This window comes from Typopeltis vanoorti, chromosome 11 (assembly GCF_054136105.1).
Source record: "Typopeltis vanoorti isolate ZY-2024b chromosome 11, IOZ_Tvanoo_1.0, whole genome shotgun sequence".
NCBI classification, from domain to species: Eukaryota; Metazoa; Arthropoda; class Arachnida; order Uropygi; family Thelyphonidae; genus Typopeltis; species Typopeltis vanoorti.
In genome coordinates, this window is record NC_143559.1 from 2,884,662 (window position 1) to 2,897,180 (window position 12,519).

At 37.9% G+C, this 12,519-nt stretch overlaps 1 protein-coding gene across 2 annotated transcripts in view; it reads right to left on the reverse strand.

Annotated features, from left to right (window-relative positions):
• The window catches only part of tun (N-terminal glutamine amidase tungus), a 249,169-nt gene that overhangs the window by 73,405 nt on the left and 163,245 nt on the right, over positions 1 to 12,519 (reverse strand). For both annotated transcript variants that reach the window (XM_090401017.1, XM_090401018.1), the window contains exon 5: positions 3,864 to 3,988. In XM_090401017.1, the coding sequence (XP_090257143.1) occupies positions 3,864 to 3,988 (125 nt within the window). The remainder of the gene's footprint in view (positions 1 to 3,863; positions 3,989 to 12,519) is intronic.

Below are 12,519 nucleotides of genomic sequence, written 5' to 3' on the forward strand. Positions count from 1 at the left end.
AAGAAATGGGCTGCCGAGTTTAAACATGGCTGTACCAGCCTTGAAGATGATCCACGTGAAGGATGTCCAAAAAGTGTAACACCACCAGAAATCATTCATCAGGCACGATATGGTATTGGATGACCGGCGAGTCAAAGTGCGTGAAATTGTTGAGACTATAGGCATTTCAAAAGAATACGTAGGATATATTTTGCATGAAGAATTGCAAATGAAAAAAGCTTTGTTCAAGATAGGTGCCGTGCTTGCTCACAGCAGATCAAAAATGCACTCGCATGAAAATCTCTGAACAGTGCTCAAAGCATTTTAACAAGAATAAAATTGATTTTTTGTGTCAATTTATTACTACAGATGAGATTTGGATTCACCATTACACACCAGAATCCAAACAGCAGTCAAAACAGTGGACAGAAGCTGGTTATTCAGCGCCAAAGAAAACAAAGTCGGTTCCATCAGCATGAAATGCCATGGCATTGGTGTTTTGGGATGCTAAAGGCATTCTTGAAAAGGGTAAAACAATAACCGGGGAATATTATTCTGATCTTTTAACCAGACCAGACAAAAAAATTTGTGTGAAAAGACCCAGTTTGCAGAAGAAAAAAATCATCTTTCATCAGGACAATGTACCTACCCACAAAGATGTTTTGGCAATGAAAAAATTTAAGGGCAATGAAAAAAAATCTGCACTATGAATTGTTGAAACATCTACCCTATTCCCCAGATTTGGCTCCCTCTGACTTCTATCTCTTCCCAAAACTAAAGCTGGTCAGCATTTTTTTTTCTAAACTGTAGAGGGGTATTTTGCAGATCTTACTGAGAATCACTATAGGGGATGGGATAATGGCACTGGAGCATCACTGGAATAAATGTATTACCCTTAAGGGAAATTATTCGGAAAAATAAAAATAATTTTGAAATTATAAATCCGTTTTTTCATTGTAAGGCCGAGAACTTTTCAGGCCACCCTCGTATAGGGATGTAATACCATACTTCTTAAACATACTGTGGTATCAGCTGTGAACAGAATTCTGTACAATCACACTCTAAATAATTAAAGCCGTATTTCTATGAACATGCAAGAAGTAAAGTAGTGATTTCAAAGTAGTTTCACTAAAACCAATTCGAATAGTTTTGAACATGGAACAAAACAGAAGCAAACACAATGTGCAGATATAACAAGCAGAGACAAACAAGTTATTGTTCCTCTGTATCGAGCCTCGATAAGACCCCATCTAGACTACTGTGCCCAGATATGGGCACCAGGGTTTCTTCTTGATGGGGAGGAGGTGGAGAGGATCCAGAGACGAGTGACCAAGATGACAGCAGGTCTGTGGAATGAACCCTATGAGAACAGGTTGAAGATTTGTGGGTTGCAAAAATTGGTTGATAGGCGGAAAAAGGGTGATATGATTGAGACATTCAAATTACTGAAGGGTTTCTATAAGATTAATCCAGATGATATTTTTGAGAATAGGACTGGTGGTGGGAGGACTAGGGGCCATACATGGAAGCTGGGCAAGAATGTGGTTAGCAAGGGTGTTAGAGATAGGTTTTTTTACTTGGAGAGTGGTGAATGAGTGGAATAAGCTGCCAGAGTCTGTTGTCGGTGCTACTACCGTGAATGAGTTCAAAGCGAGGTATGATAGATACTGTGTGAATGTCGAATAGTTGTTCTTGACACAATGTTAGGGCCTACCTCGATGAGTCTGTAGACTCCTTGGAGTTGCCCGGAATAATAATAATAAAATTTTCATCTTCCTTTATGAATTGTCACCCAAAAACAAGGAAACTAGCTGGTTTCTGTGAAATCATCTTTTTCACAAATCATGAAAATATGATTTATATAAAAATTATATAAATATTATACAAAATAATCTTACAACAAGAACTTTCCATCATTAAAAATTTAATGGAATCAAATGATTACAACTCCAATCAAATCCAACAGATACTTGACTCTTATGTTCCAACACCTACAGTTTCTTCAACAGTCCACAGAGTTCCTATTCTGCACATTCCAGGAATCTCAGAACCTATAGGTAGAATTCTGAAAAAGTATCAACTGATTCCAACAAATATTCCTATCAACAAAATTTCTTCTTTTTTATCCTTTGTAGAAGGTAATAAAGAAGAAATTTTGTTGAATAGGAATATATGTTGGAATCAGTCTTCTCTATCTTTGGCTGGCATTTACCAAATACCTTGCGAATGTGATGTCTCTTATTTTGGACAAACTGGCCGTTCTTTGGAAAAAAGAATAAAAGAAACATCAATATTATATTGATTATAACAAACCTCTGAAGTCTGATCTGGCACACAGTATTGACTCTACTCATAGTGTACAGTGGGATAAAGCAGTTCTCCTCCATAGATGCGGATTCAAATATGAACGTTTATTCAAAGAAAGTTGTGAAACTATCTTACACCGACCAAATTTAAATAGAAATGACTGTATCTCTCTCTCAAAGATCTGGGAGACTTTTATCTTATGTAAAAAACCATTTATCTTAATAGATAAATGGTTTTTCTATTATTTCCTAGCACGCGGTAACAATTGTATTTTAATAGGTGATCCACCGAACGTTTGCCTGTATTATTCCATTCCTATTACTGTTACAGACACTGAAGATGTACTATTAATTTTAGCATGAAATATCTGTCTTTTTACTAATTAAAGATTTCACTGTGGTTTTTACGTGTTACTTTATTATATAAAAATGACGTTAAATGTAAAGAATTTGCATGTAAACGTAACGGACTGATTTACTTTGAACTGAACATTCAGCCGAAGGACTGATATAATTGCTGCTCTATTTAATCCACCCACAAGGAATTAAGTAATAAAAATTTGCTTGAAGTTGCTTGAATGCAATTGATGGATGTTGTTATATCTTGGCCAATATTTGTCATTATGAGTTTGTTAATTTTTAGTTGAGATCAGTGCACATTCATTTGCATTTGTTTGTTAGAGTGAGAGAAAGTGCATGAAAGTGACTTAACACCCTAACAGGCCAGGATGTCTATAGATGTCCAGCAAAATCTGGATACAATTCTATAACAGCTATTGAATAACATGGATAAGAAGTGCAATTAGGTCTCACTATTTCATCCACCACAGCCAGTAGAGAGGTTAATATTTCTAACTCACAAATTGTCCTACTTTGACCAAACAGGCAGGACAGCGAATATCAGGATTTCAGAACAAAAGGACTACATCCGGTTTCACCAGTATAGCCACTCTGGGCTTGCAGACCATGCTCTAGATAACTGCCACAGGATACGTTGGAAGAAAGCCAAAGTAATACACCACAGCAAGTTCAAGTACAAAAGATTATTCATAGAAACAGCCTCAGCTCTAAAAAACAAACATTCCAAGCCTCAACAAATTTGGGTGCATGAGACTGTCCCAAATTTGGGAGACTTACATCATGAGATCATCAGCCCAACGGCCAAGACAACCCAACATAGCCTGCTAGAGGGCACCATTAGGACTTTAGGAACAATAGTAGTTTCTTATCTTCTGGTTCATTTGCTTTTTGTAGTGCCTGCGTGCACGTGCCATATTTGTATGTTCCCATGAAGATGGCAATATGACATTGCCGAAATATAGGAAGTATTTATTAAATTTTCTTTTAATTAATATTCCAGTATACATTGTAAATTCCTTAAATAATTTAACAGTCAATAGTTCTAACTCACAATATAACGATATCTTTGTATGTCCAATAATTGAGTTGCATATATAAATATTGTAAACAATATTGGATTTATGAAACTGTTTTTGGATAGAATAATTACTAACTACAACTATAATAGTTAACTAATGGTAAAGGCAATATAGCTAATGAAATCAATAATCATCTCACCTTTAGTCTGAATTGCAGGATATAAAGGAGGATCTTTAATCCAAGTACCATCTGACTTTTTCATTCTTGACCGGTCAGATGAAAAGGTTTTTAAGAATAACTCACCAGGTATAATCCTGAACTGTCTAGTAAAAAATCAACTAGTTACATTTACTGGTATACAAAAACCTTACTTATAATATATTGATTAATTCACCTTAAGTCTCAAATTATTCTTAGCTGGTCTTAACTTATATACACCTAGCAAGTTTCTTATTGGTGAAGATTACTTTTTATTGCATGCCAGAATTTCCAAGTGATTTCTTCACTATCGAAAATATTGAGATTATGAAACAGTATGCAGAAGGAGAAAGAATATTCTCCCTTTTGGGAGATTCACTAACCTGGCTTTCATTACTGGAATTTAAAGTGAACATTCAATCGATTCATGACCTAATTCAATTCATCCCAAATACAGCTGAGAGGCTAAATGTTATAAGTTTAAATGCTGCAGATCAGTCATAGATAAAAGAAGGCTCAATATTTTGCTACTACTTTTTTTTTGGTATATTTTTTAAAATCTTTTTCATATTCAAAAGTTATTACTGCTATTAGTTGGTGATTGACTTATGTGTCAATTACAGGAAGAAAAAAAAATTTAAATAGCTTATGACTGGCAATTAGAGATTAAAATTAAAAAAACTTATTAATCAGAAAGCCAAATACCACTATAGCATGTATAATTCTCCAAAAGTAGAAAATAAATTTTTGTAATTGATTTCTCCTTGCCATATTTTGTTTTGCATTAAACTGTATATATTATTACTACATTAACTTTTCTGAAGTCAAAGAAATATCAGGGAGGGAGAGAAGTTTATACCATTCATAATTACATACACTATAAGTATACATATACACTATTACACATATAAGTCAACAGACTTATGTTTATTAACTATGTGGTATATTTTTCAGGAAAGAAATCAGATGGCTCACAATACCAAGTCTCAGCTGAAATGGGAATAAAATGTTCCATACATACTGATAAAATCAGGAGTGGATGAGAAACCAGTAAATGACAAAATGAGTAGTTGCAAAGTATCAGAGGGCAATATAATATGTTAGAGCAACAGCAGAAATAATTGTTAACTTGGGCTCATTCAGATTTAGTAATTGGTATTTGTATATTTATAAATGGATCAGACTGAAAAAATAGCACTTCAAAAATGTTCTTCCAATGAGAGCAGAAAATTCAGTTGAAAATGAATTATTTTTTCTTTTCCCATAGCAACCTTTAACCAGGACACTCAAGTCTATCAAGTGAAGAACTAACTCTCAATTACTTAAAAAAAAATCTTAAACCAATTTGAAGATTCTAAGAAAAAAAGCCAACTCCAAATAAGTTGAGCCATATAACAGCTGACACGGATAACAACTCAAATGCACAAGTTATCTTCTTCACATAACATATCCCAAACATTCTTTCTAATGTAATTTTTCAAAAATAAAAATAAATATATACATACAATGAAAACCAGCTAACATGTTCAACAGTGCTAATTACACATCAAATGTCTCGCTAAACACTATTTACCATGAATGTTCATACGAATTCTACATTACATAATAACACTTATTCAAATTTTTTCAATAAATCATCTTTATAAGGCTTGGATATGACCATCACAGGCAAACTACGGTGCACAAATTTGGTCACTTAGGGATAAGAAAGTGGTAGAGAGGATCCCAAGGAAAGTGACTGATCTGTACAATGCTTCTTGAAGGAAAGAGAGAGAGAGATTGAAGGTTTGTCAGTTAACAAAGAGAGGGTATGATAGAAACATAAGTTAAACAATGGGTTTCAAGGCTAGATGCAGAAAAAGATTTCTCAAGATATAATAAAGTATTGTGTAAATAATGGTTACTGTAGACCACCCGTAATGAGGCCAAAGACTCATCACAGGTGGTCCATAGAGTTACCAACCTCAAATAATAATCATTTAATGATTGTTCAAAACCAAAAGTAAACCAGAACAATAACGAATCATAATATCAGCTATTCAATTACACACAAGCAGACAATTATGCTAGAATAATACTCCTCAGTCCTGAACCATGGTTAAAATGTTAATTCTAACTGCTAGCCTACACAACTGTGCAGTTAGCATATATGCTCTCCAACAAGCCGCAAGTTCGATTTCGATCATGGGCTGAATCATTGCGACGCTTCACATGGGTGATGCATGTGATCACCAGTTTGAGACCAATACCCTGCTTATTAGAGGCCTGAATCCTCAAAACTTAGGGAAAGACCATTCATAAATGTTCTTCCTCAACTGTCAAAATGAGCTGCTTTTATATATACATGGTGTCCCATAAGTTCCTAGATATTTCAATAATTCATAAAAATCAGAAAAATTGGTATATTAGAGTGCAGTCTGCACGAAAGTGAATTGCAAGGAGGGGAATTTTTTTTTTTTTTTTGGCAGGGAGAAAAATTTACTTCAAATTTTCACCGATAGACGGGGATGTACCACATGCATTATTTGCAAATACGAGCAAATGAGAGTTCTATAAAACATAGGGTGTACTGCTGAGCTCGTAATGAATGCATGCATGCAAATTCCCAGTCATTAGAGCAAACAAAATTGTTTTTGTGAAAAGAAAACTCTGTTGCCATGATGCTTACTTTGGTGGATAAGTTAATGTCAATGAAGTTGGCTTATGTAAGTTGTAAGTGGGGAATTGGTAGCAGATGTTTTACGAAAGTTTTGAACACAGAAAAGAATGATTAAAGGTCGAGGTCCTATTGTCAAAAAAAATCAGCTAATGCCTTTTTATTCCTGTACATACAGGGAGTAGGCGAGGCCGTTTTTAACTTTTGGTGACTGAGTGGGCAGTTCAATCTCCACTGGTATCCAATCAGATCCAATCAGAGATAGCTGGCCCAAGGCTATCACTAATTAAGTGGCACGCAGTGAAGAGAGACGGCTCTACAGGTGCCGCCATCTCGTGGTCGCTAACACTTATATTTAATGTCTGAAGTAATGTGGGTTCTACGGTCGATTTTCTTGAGTTTACGGGATGAAAAACCCACTTGCCTGTGCCAGAGATCGACTAACTTGGGAACCGGTCGAAAAAAGGCTTAGAAAAATTTCCTCTAGTTGCTGACTAGACTCGAAACCAAGTCTTCCTTCATGCGGACAAGCACCGTGGTGTGCAAACGCCACATCCACTGAGCTACACAGGCTCTTATTGATCTACAGAGGTCCTATTGTAGATATTTATTATTTATTTGTGATGTCGACTTGCGCCATTTTGTAATTGTCTTTGTTTTTCTAGTTACTCTTATCTTTAATGAATCCCCCTCCCCTTACATTGATATCTGTGTCTGCTTGAGTTTATGTTAAATCCCTTCGGAGACAGTAACTGCTATCTTTGCCTAAAATGTTCTAATCTTAAAACTCACGTCTGATACTATAACTTGACCTTAGTCTGCTTATAATCTGCTTAATTTACTCTCCTGCCCCCTCTCAACATTGTAAGGTATACCCTTATACGTGCTAGGGTCGTAAAATAAGGAAAAACCTCTAGTAAAGGGCAAATCCTCAATTTTGATTGCTAATGCTCATGTTTAGAAGTCCTTGAAAAATTTATATTACTTAATGACTGAGTCATCAAGGACTATAAATTTTTTTATTCTTTACAAACATGAGAAATTTTCTGCTAAGCACATAAAAACCCTTTGTTCATTAATCTCAAGAAACTCTGAATTGTTCAGTCGTGGCGGTTACTTTTCATTGGTCACACAGGTCCGATTAGTTTTTGTGAGAGTGATTTGTTAACAAAGATCAGGCAAGCTATTTACAAGACAAAACATCTTAACTAAGACAAATAATTTACAAACAGCAATGGGCATAATGTTTGTCGCAACCATATGCCCCAGGCATATGGTTGCAACGAACCATAAGTTTGATTCCCGTCGACGACGTGAAGAGCTTAAGGATCTTCCTTAGCCATAGCCAAGTTAGTCGGTTTCGGGCATGGACAGCAGGGTTCCCCCCCCCTCCCAGTTTATCTGTGGGGTTTTTCATCCTGCAAACAGGCAAACTAGCCCCAAGAACACACAGGGATACAGTCATGAATATCGGCCTTAGAGGATGCAGCAGAGGAGTGGCAAACCAGCTGCATTAATACGCCAGTAACTCCTCATTAGGAGGGGACTCAACCCGTCCTAGACGAAGGAGAAGGATAGGATAGGAATGGGCATAACAAGTGCTTGAATCACAATTTATGAAGTAAAGCTAATCATTTGAGACATTAAACAAAGAAATCTCACACTCAACTTATTTATCACGTGAAAGGTGCTTAGCCCGTAAAGCCTTGCATTCAATTTTATAAAAATTAAGACAAATTATATGTAACACTTTCTATGTGTTACTTAACACAAGCAATATACAAACTTATACCATTCATTTATGCTCTACAGACTAATGCTTGGCTCTCTAACTTTTTTTGCTACATACTACAATTGATTAAACAGGACTAGCATCGATTATCTACACAAAAAATCTTGGACATTAGCATAGAGCAATCTACTTACTAGTTCTCAGTATCTTGTAAAGCCCTAGGGGTCTCGAGTGGTATGGGTGAGTTGCTGGTTCCTTCCTCACTCTTGCGAAACCGCTGTGATTGGGTACTACTCGACGGTTGTTGTCTTGCAAGTTCTCTCCCTTGGAAAAGTAATATAGTTCTTGGGTGATGTTAGGAACTCCTCTGGTTTCAGCATATCAGCATACACTTTTGTCAAAGAACATCTCTGAAGGTCCCTTTGAATACGACATCTCCTGACCCCCCTCTGCTGAACTGGAGTTACCTACCAGCGAACTTCCCAAGATCTCCTGGACGACTCCTCAAGGGACTCCCCAAATCTTCTCCTCCCAAGACTTCAGAAAAATTAGAAAAAAAAGAACTCTTTGCCTACCAATGAAGGCCTTTTATATCATTCGATGTCCCTTTTCTTACCATCCAAACTTCACAGATTTTCCAGAAGGGTGCTGATGTCACCTACGCTTACTTCAGGTCTTGGGGGCAAAATTCCTATATTTCAGTGATCTTAGAGATTATTGTTCACCTCCGGCTCACTAGCATAATCCTGTCTCATCTTTTGTTACATATACTTGTAGTTCTACATTCAGTTATTTTCACAATATAATACAAAGTTTAATACATTAAAGCAGGTTATATACACTTCTAATTTTGTATATATTATGACCTATGTAAAATCGATATAGGTGAAAAAAATTTCTTTATTTCACAAGAGATTTTACACTATCACTCCTGCCAGAATACAGTCTCTAATACAATGTTTTGAGAAAACTGAAAATTTGTCAGATCATCCTCGAACATGCAGACCAGTGTTATCCAAAGCCCATACCAGTGGTATCGCAAATGAACACCGTTTGGCAACTCCTATAGGTAGAGATGACCTTGCTAATGCTTCTGCTGGTATCTCCACAAGAACGGACTACGCGATTAACATTGGATTACATCTTATAGTGAAAATATCATAGTGGTTCAAACACGGACCTGCCTGACCAAGGACTAAAGTGGAATGAAAGAACCTACCAAGGTAAGGTTTAGTCACTTTATTTATTTTAAGCGATATACAAATAGCAACAAAACCACAACGGAAAAACCATACACGCACCAAAATGGAAAGCTTCGAAGATTTACTACAACACCTAAACAGAGATCAAGCTCTAGAGTTATTTAAGTTAATCCTTAAAAAATTCGACACCGAATGGCCAGGTTTTCTAAACTCGTACGCACACACAGATGAACCAGAAGACATCGAAGATGACAAGAGAGAAACAAACAACACGACCTCCCGCCCACCCGAGAACTTAAAACAGACAAACGTCACAGAAGAACACACAGGGAAAAGACGCAGAACCACGGATGACCAGATGGAAGACGCCGCATCCTCACAAACAGCTCCGGAAAAGAAGGAAAAGGTCCCCCCGGTAATTCTCCGGGAAAAAGAAAAATGGACCACAGTAGCACAAAACCTTAGAGAACACAATACTGATTACTCCTGGGCCAGAAACACAGACGAAGGGGTTAAAATACAACCAACAACAGTAACAGACTACAGAGGTATAACCAAAATAATGGACAACAAACTACAATATCACACTTTCGCACTAAGCAGAGAAAAAAATCTTAAAGTTGTACTCAGAGGAGTCACAGAAGGCATCACCTCTGAGGAGATTGCGGCAGACCTCACCCAACACGGCCTAACACCTATCAAGGTCAGCAGGATGACCCGATCAGACAAGCGACCAATGCCACTAGTCCTAGTGGAAGTCCCCAACACACAGAAACTATCTAAGAATAACCCCAGAACCACTAAGAAAGAGAGCATCAGCAGGGCAATGTCATCGCTGCCAAAAGTTTGGCCATGCCCAAAAACTCTGCAAAGCTGAGTACAGATGCCTCAAATGTGGCAAAAAACACCCAACTATTACCTGTTCCAAACCAAGAACCACGCCAGCCACATGTGCCAACTGCGGTGGACCCCATCCTGCCAACTATAAAGGATGCATTCATCATCCGAAAAACCGTGGGGCAACAAGACCCCCCCAATCACCTGCTCCGATTACCACCCAAAGATCACAGATTGAGACTGATCAAAGAAAACTAAACCAAACAAGTCAGGAAAGACCACAATTCCCCACCAAAACCTACGCAGAAGCAGCTCGCCCCAAGAATGCAGTACATACCACTCAGAAAACCTCCAACATAGCAGCAATTCTGACCTCCTCATTAGCCACTATGCTGCAAGAATTTAGCCAAACAAACCCATCGTCATCCTCAACGAAGAGATTCCTTCAAGGAACCCACTCCATACTAGCAGCTCTCAACGAACACAACTAAAATACAACCAAACTCACTCCTGATAACTGCCTGGAATGCCAATGGCCTCACCAACAAAACACTTGAGCTACAAGAGTTCGCACTCAGAAGAAACCCCGATATTATGCTGATTAGCGAGACTCACCTGAGACCTGCTAACAACCCCAAAATAAGGGGGTATACCATGTACAGAACAGACAGACTAGGTGCCAGAGGGGGAGGCACAGCCATCTACATCAAGCCCTACCTCAACCACAATACCATACCCAACCCACCAACCACCAACCTGGAGATTACAGGAGTAGAAGTACACACCAGAAATGCAGGAAGCATCAAGATATATGCAGCCTACAACACACCAAGCAAACACCTATTAATATCAGATCTGGATTCCATCCTAGGCTCCACAGACCCCATTCTTATGGCAGGAGATTTGAATGCAAAGCACACTGCCTGGTACAGCTCCACAGTTAATACAAGTGGCCACACTCTACACAACTACACAGCAGCCAACTCAGCCACAGTTGTGGGACCTGTCGAGCCTACCCATCACAGCCCAATTGGCAGATCAGACGTGCTAGACATCATTATTTTAAAGAATATCAAATATCAGTACCAGCTGGAAACAGTAAAGGAATTGTCATCAGATCATAATCCCCTAGTACTCAAACTAGGTACACTAGATCAATTCTCCCCACTACACTCATTCTTAGCATGGGACAAACTATCCCATGTCCTACCAGAGCACATCGGCCCAGTACCTATCATACATAAAAAAGAAGAGATAGACACCGCAGTAAAAAGCTTAACAGACCAAATCAAGAAAGCAATTGCTTCAGTCACCAGAACTACACTCATCCATTCAACCAGCAGAATCCCAGAGGAGATTACCAACTTAATCAAGTCCAAAAATAAAGCCAGGAAGAGGTACCATAACACTAGAGCCCCACAAGACAAAACTATCTTAAACAACCTAAACAGAAAAGTAAGAGATGCACTACAAAATCATAGAAACCAGGAATGGGAAAAGAAGTTAACATCCCTAAACCAAGCTGATCATACTTTATGGAAATTTTTGAAGATCCTCCGTAGAAAAAATCAACCCTTACCCCCATGCAGACCAAGCACGGAATAACACACATGGATAGAGACAAAGCTGATGCACTGGCTGACAGTCTGGAGGAGCAGTGCACACCTGCATATGAAAACCTGAATATTAGTCATATATATAATATTCATATGCAGGTCAGGCATACTTTAAAGCAAACAGAGAACTGCCCAGACCACATCACTCCTACCACCCCAACAGAAATATATAACATCATCAAGCATTTAAATTCAAAAAAAGCCCCAGGACCAGATGGAATCACCAATAAAATCATAAAAATTCTTCCCAGAAAGGCCATAATCCATATAGTCAACATAACAAATGCAATAATCAGACTACAACATTTTCCCATAGCCTGGAAAATTGCTGATATAACACCGATAAAAAAGCCTGGAAATGACCCACATCTTCCCCAAAGTTACAGGCCCATTAGTCTAATATCCAGCCTTGGCAAAATAGCAGAGAGAGTTATCCTTTCCAGACTACAAGACGCCACAGAGAAACTTAAAATCATCCCTAATGAACAATTTGGTTTCCGAAAGGAGCACAGTACCACTCAACAAATACACCGCCTGGTAGAACACATCACAGTCGGCTTTAATTGGAACCAGCACACTGCAGCCGTTTTCTTGGATCTAGCAAAGGCATTTG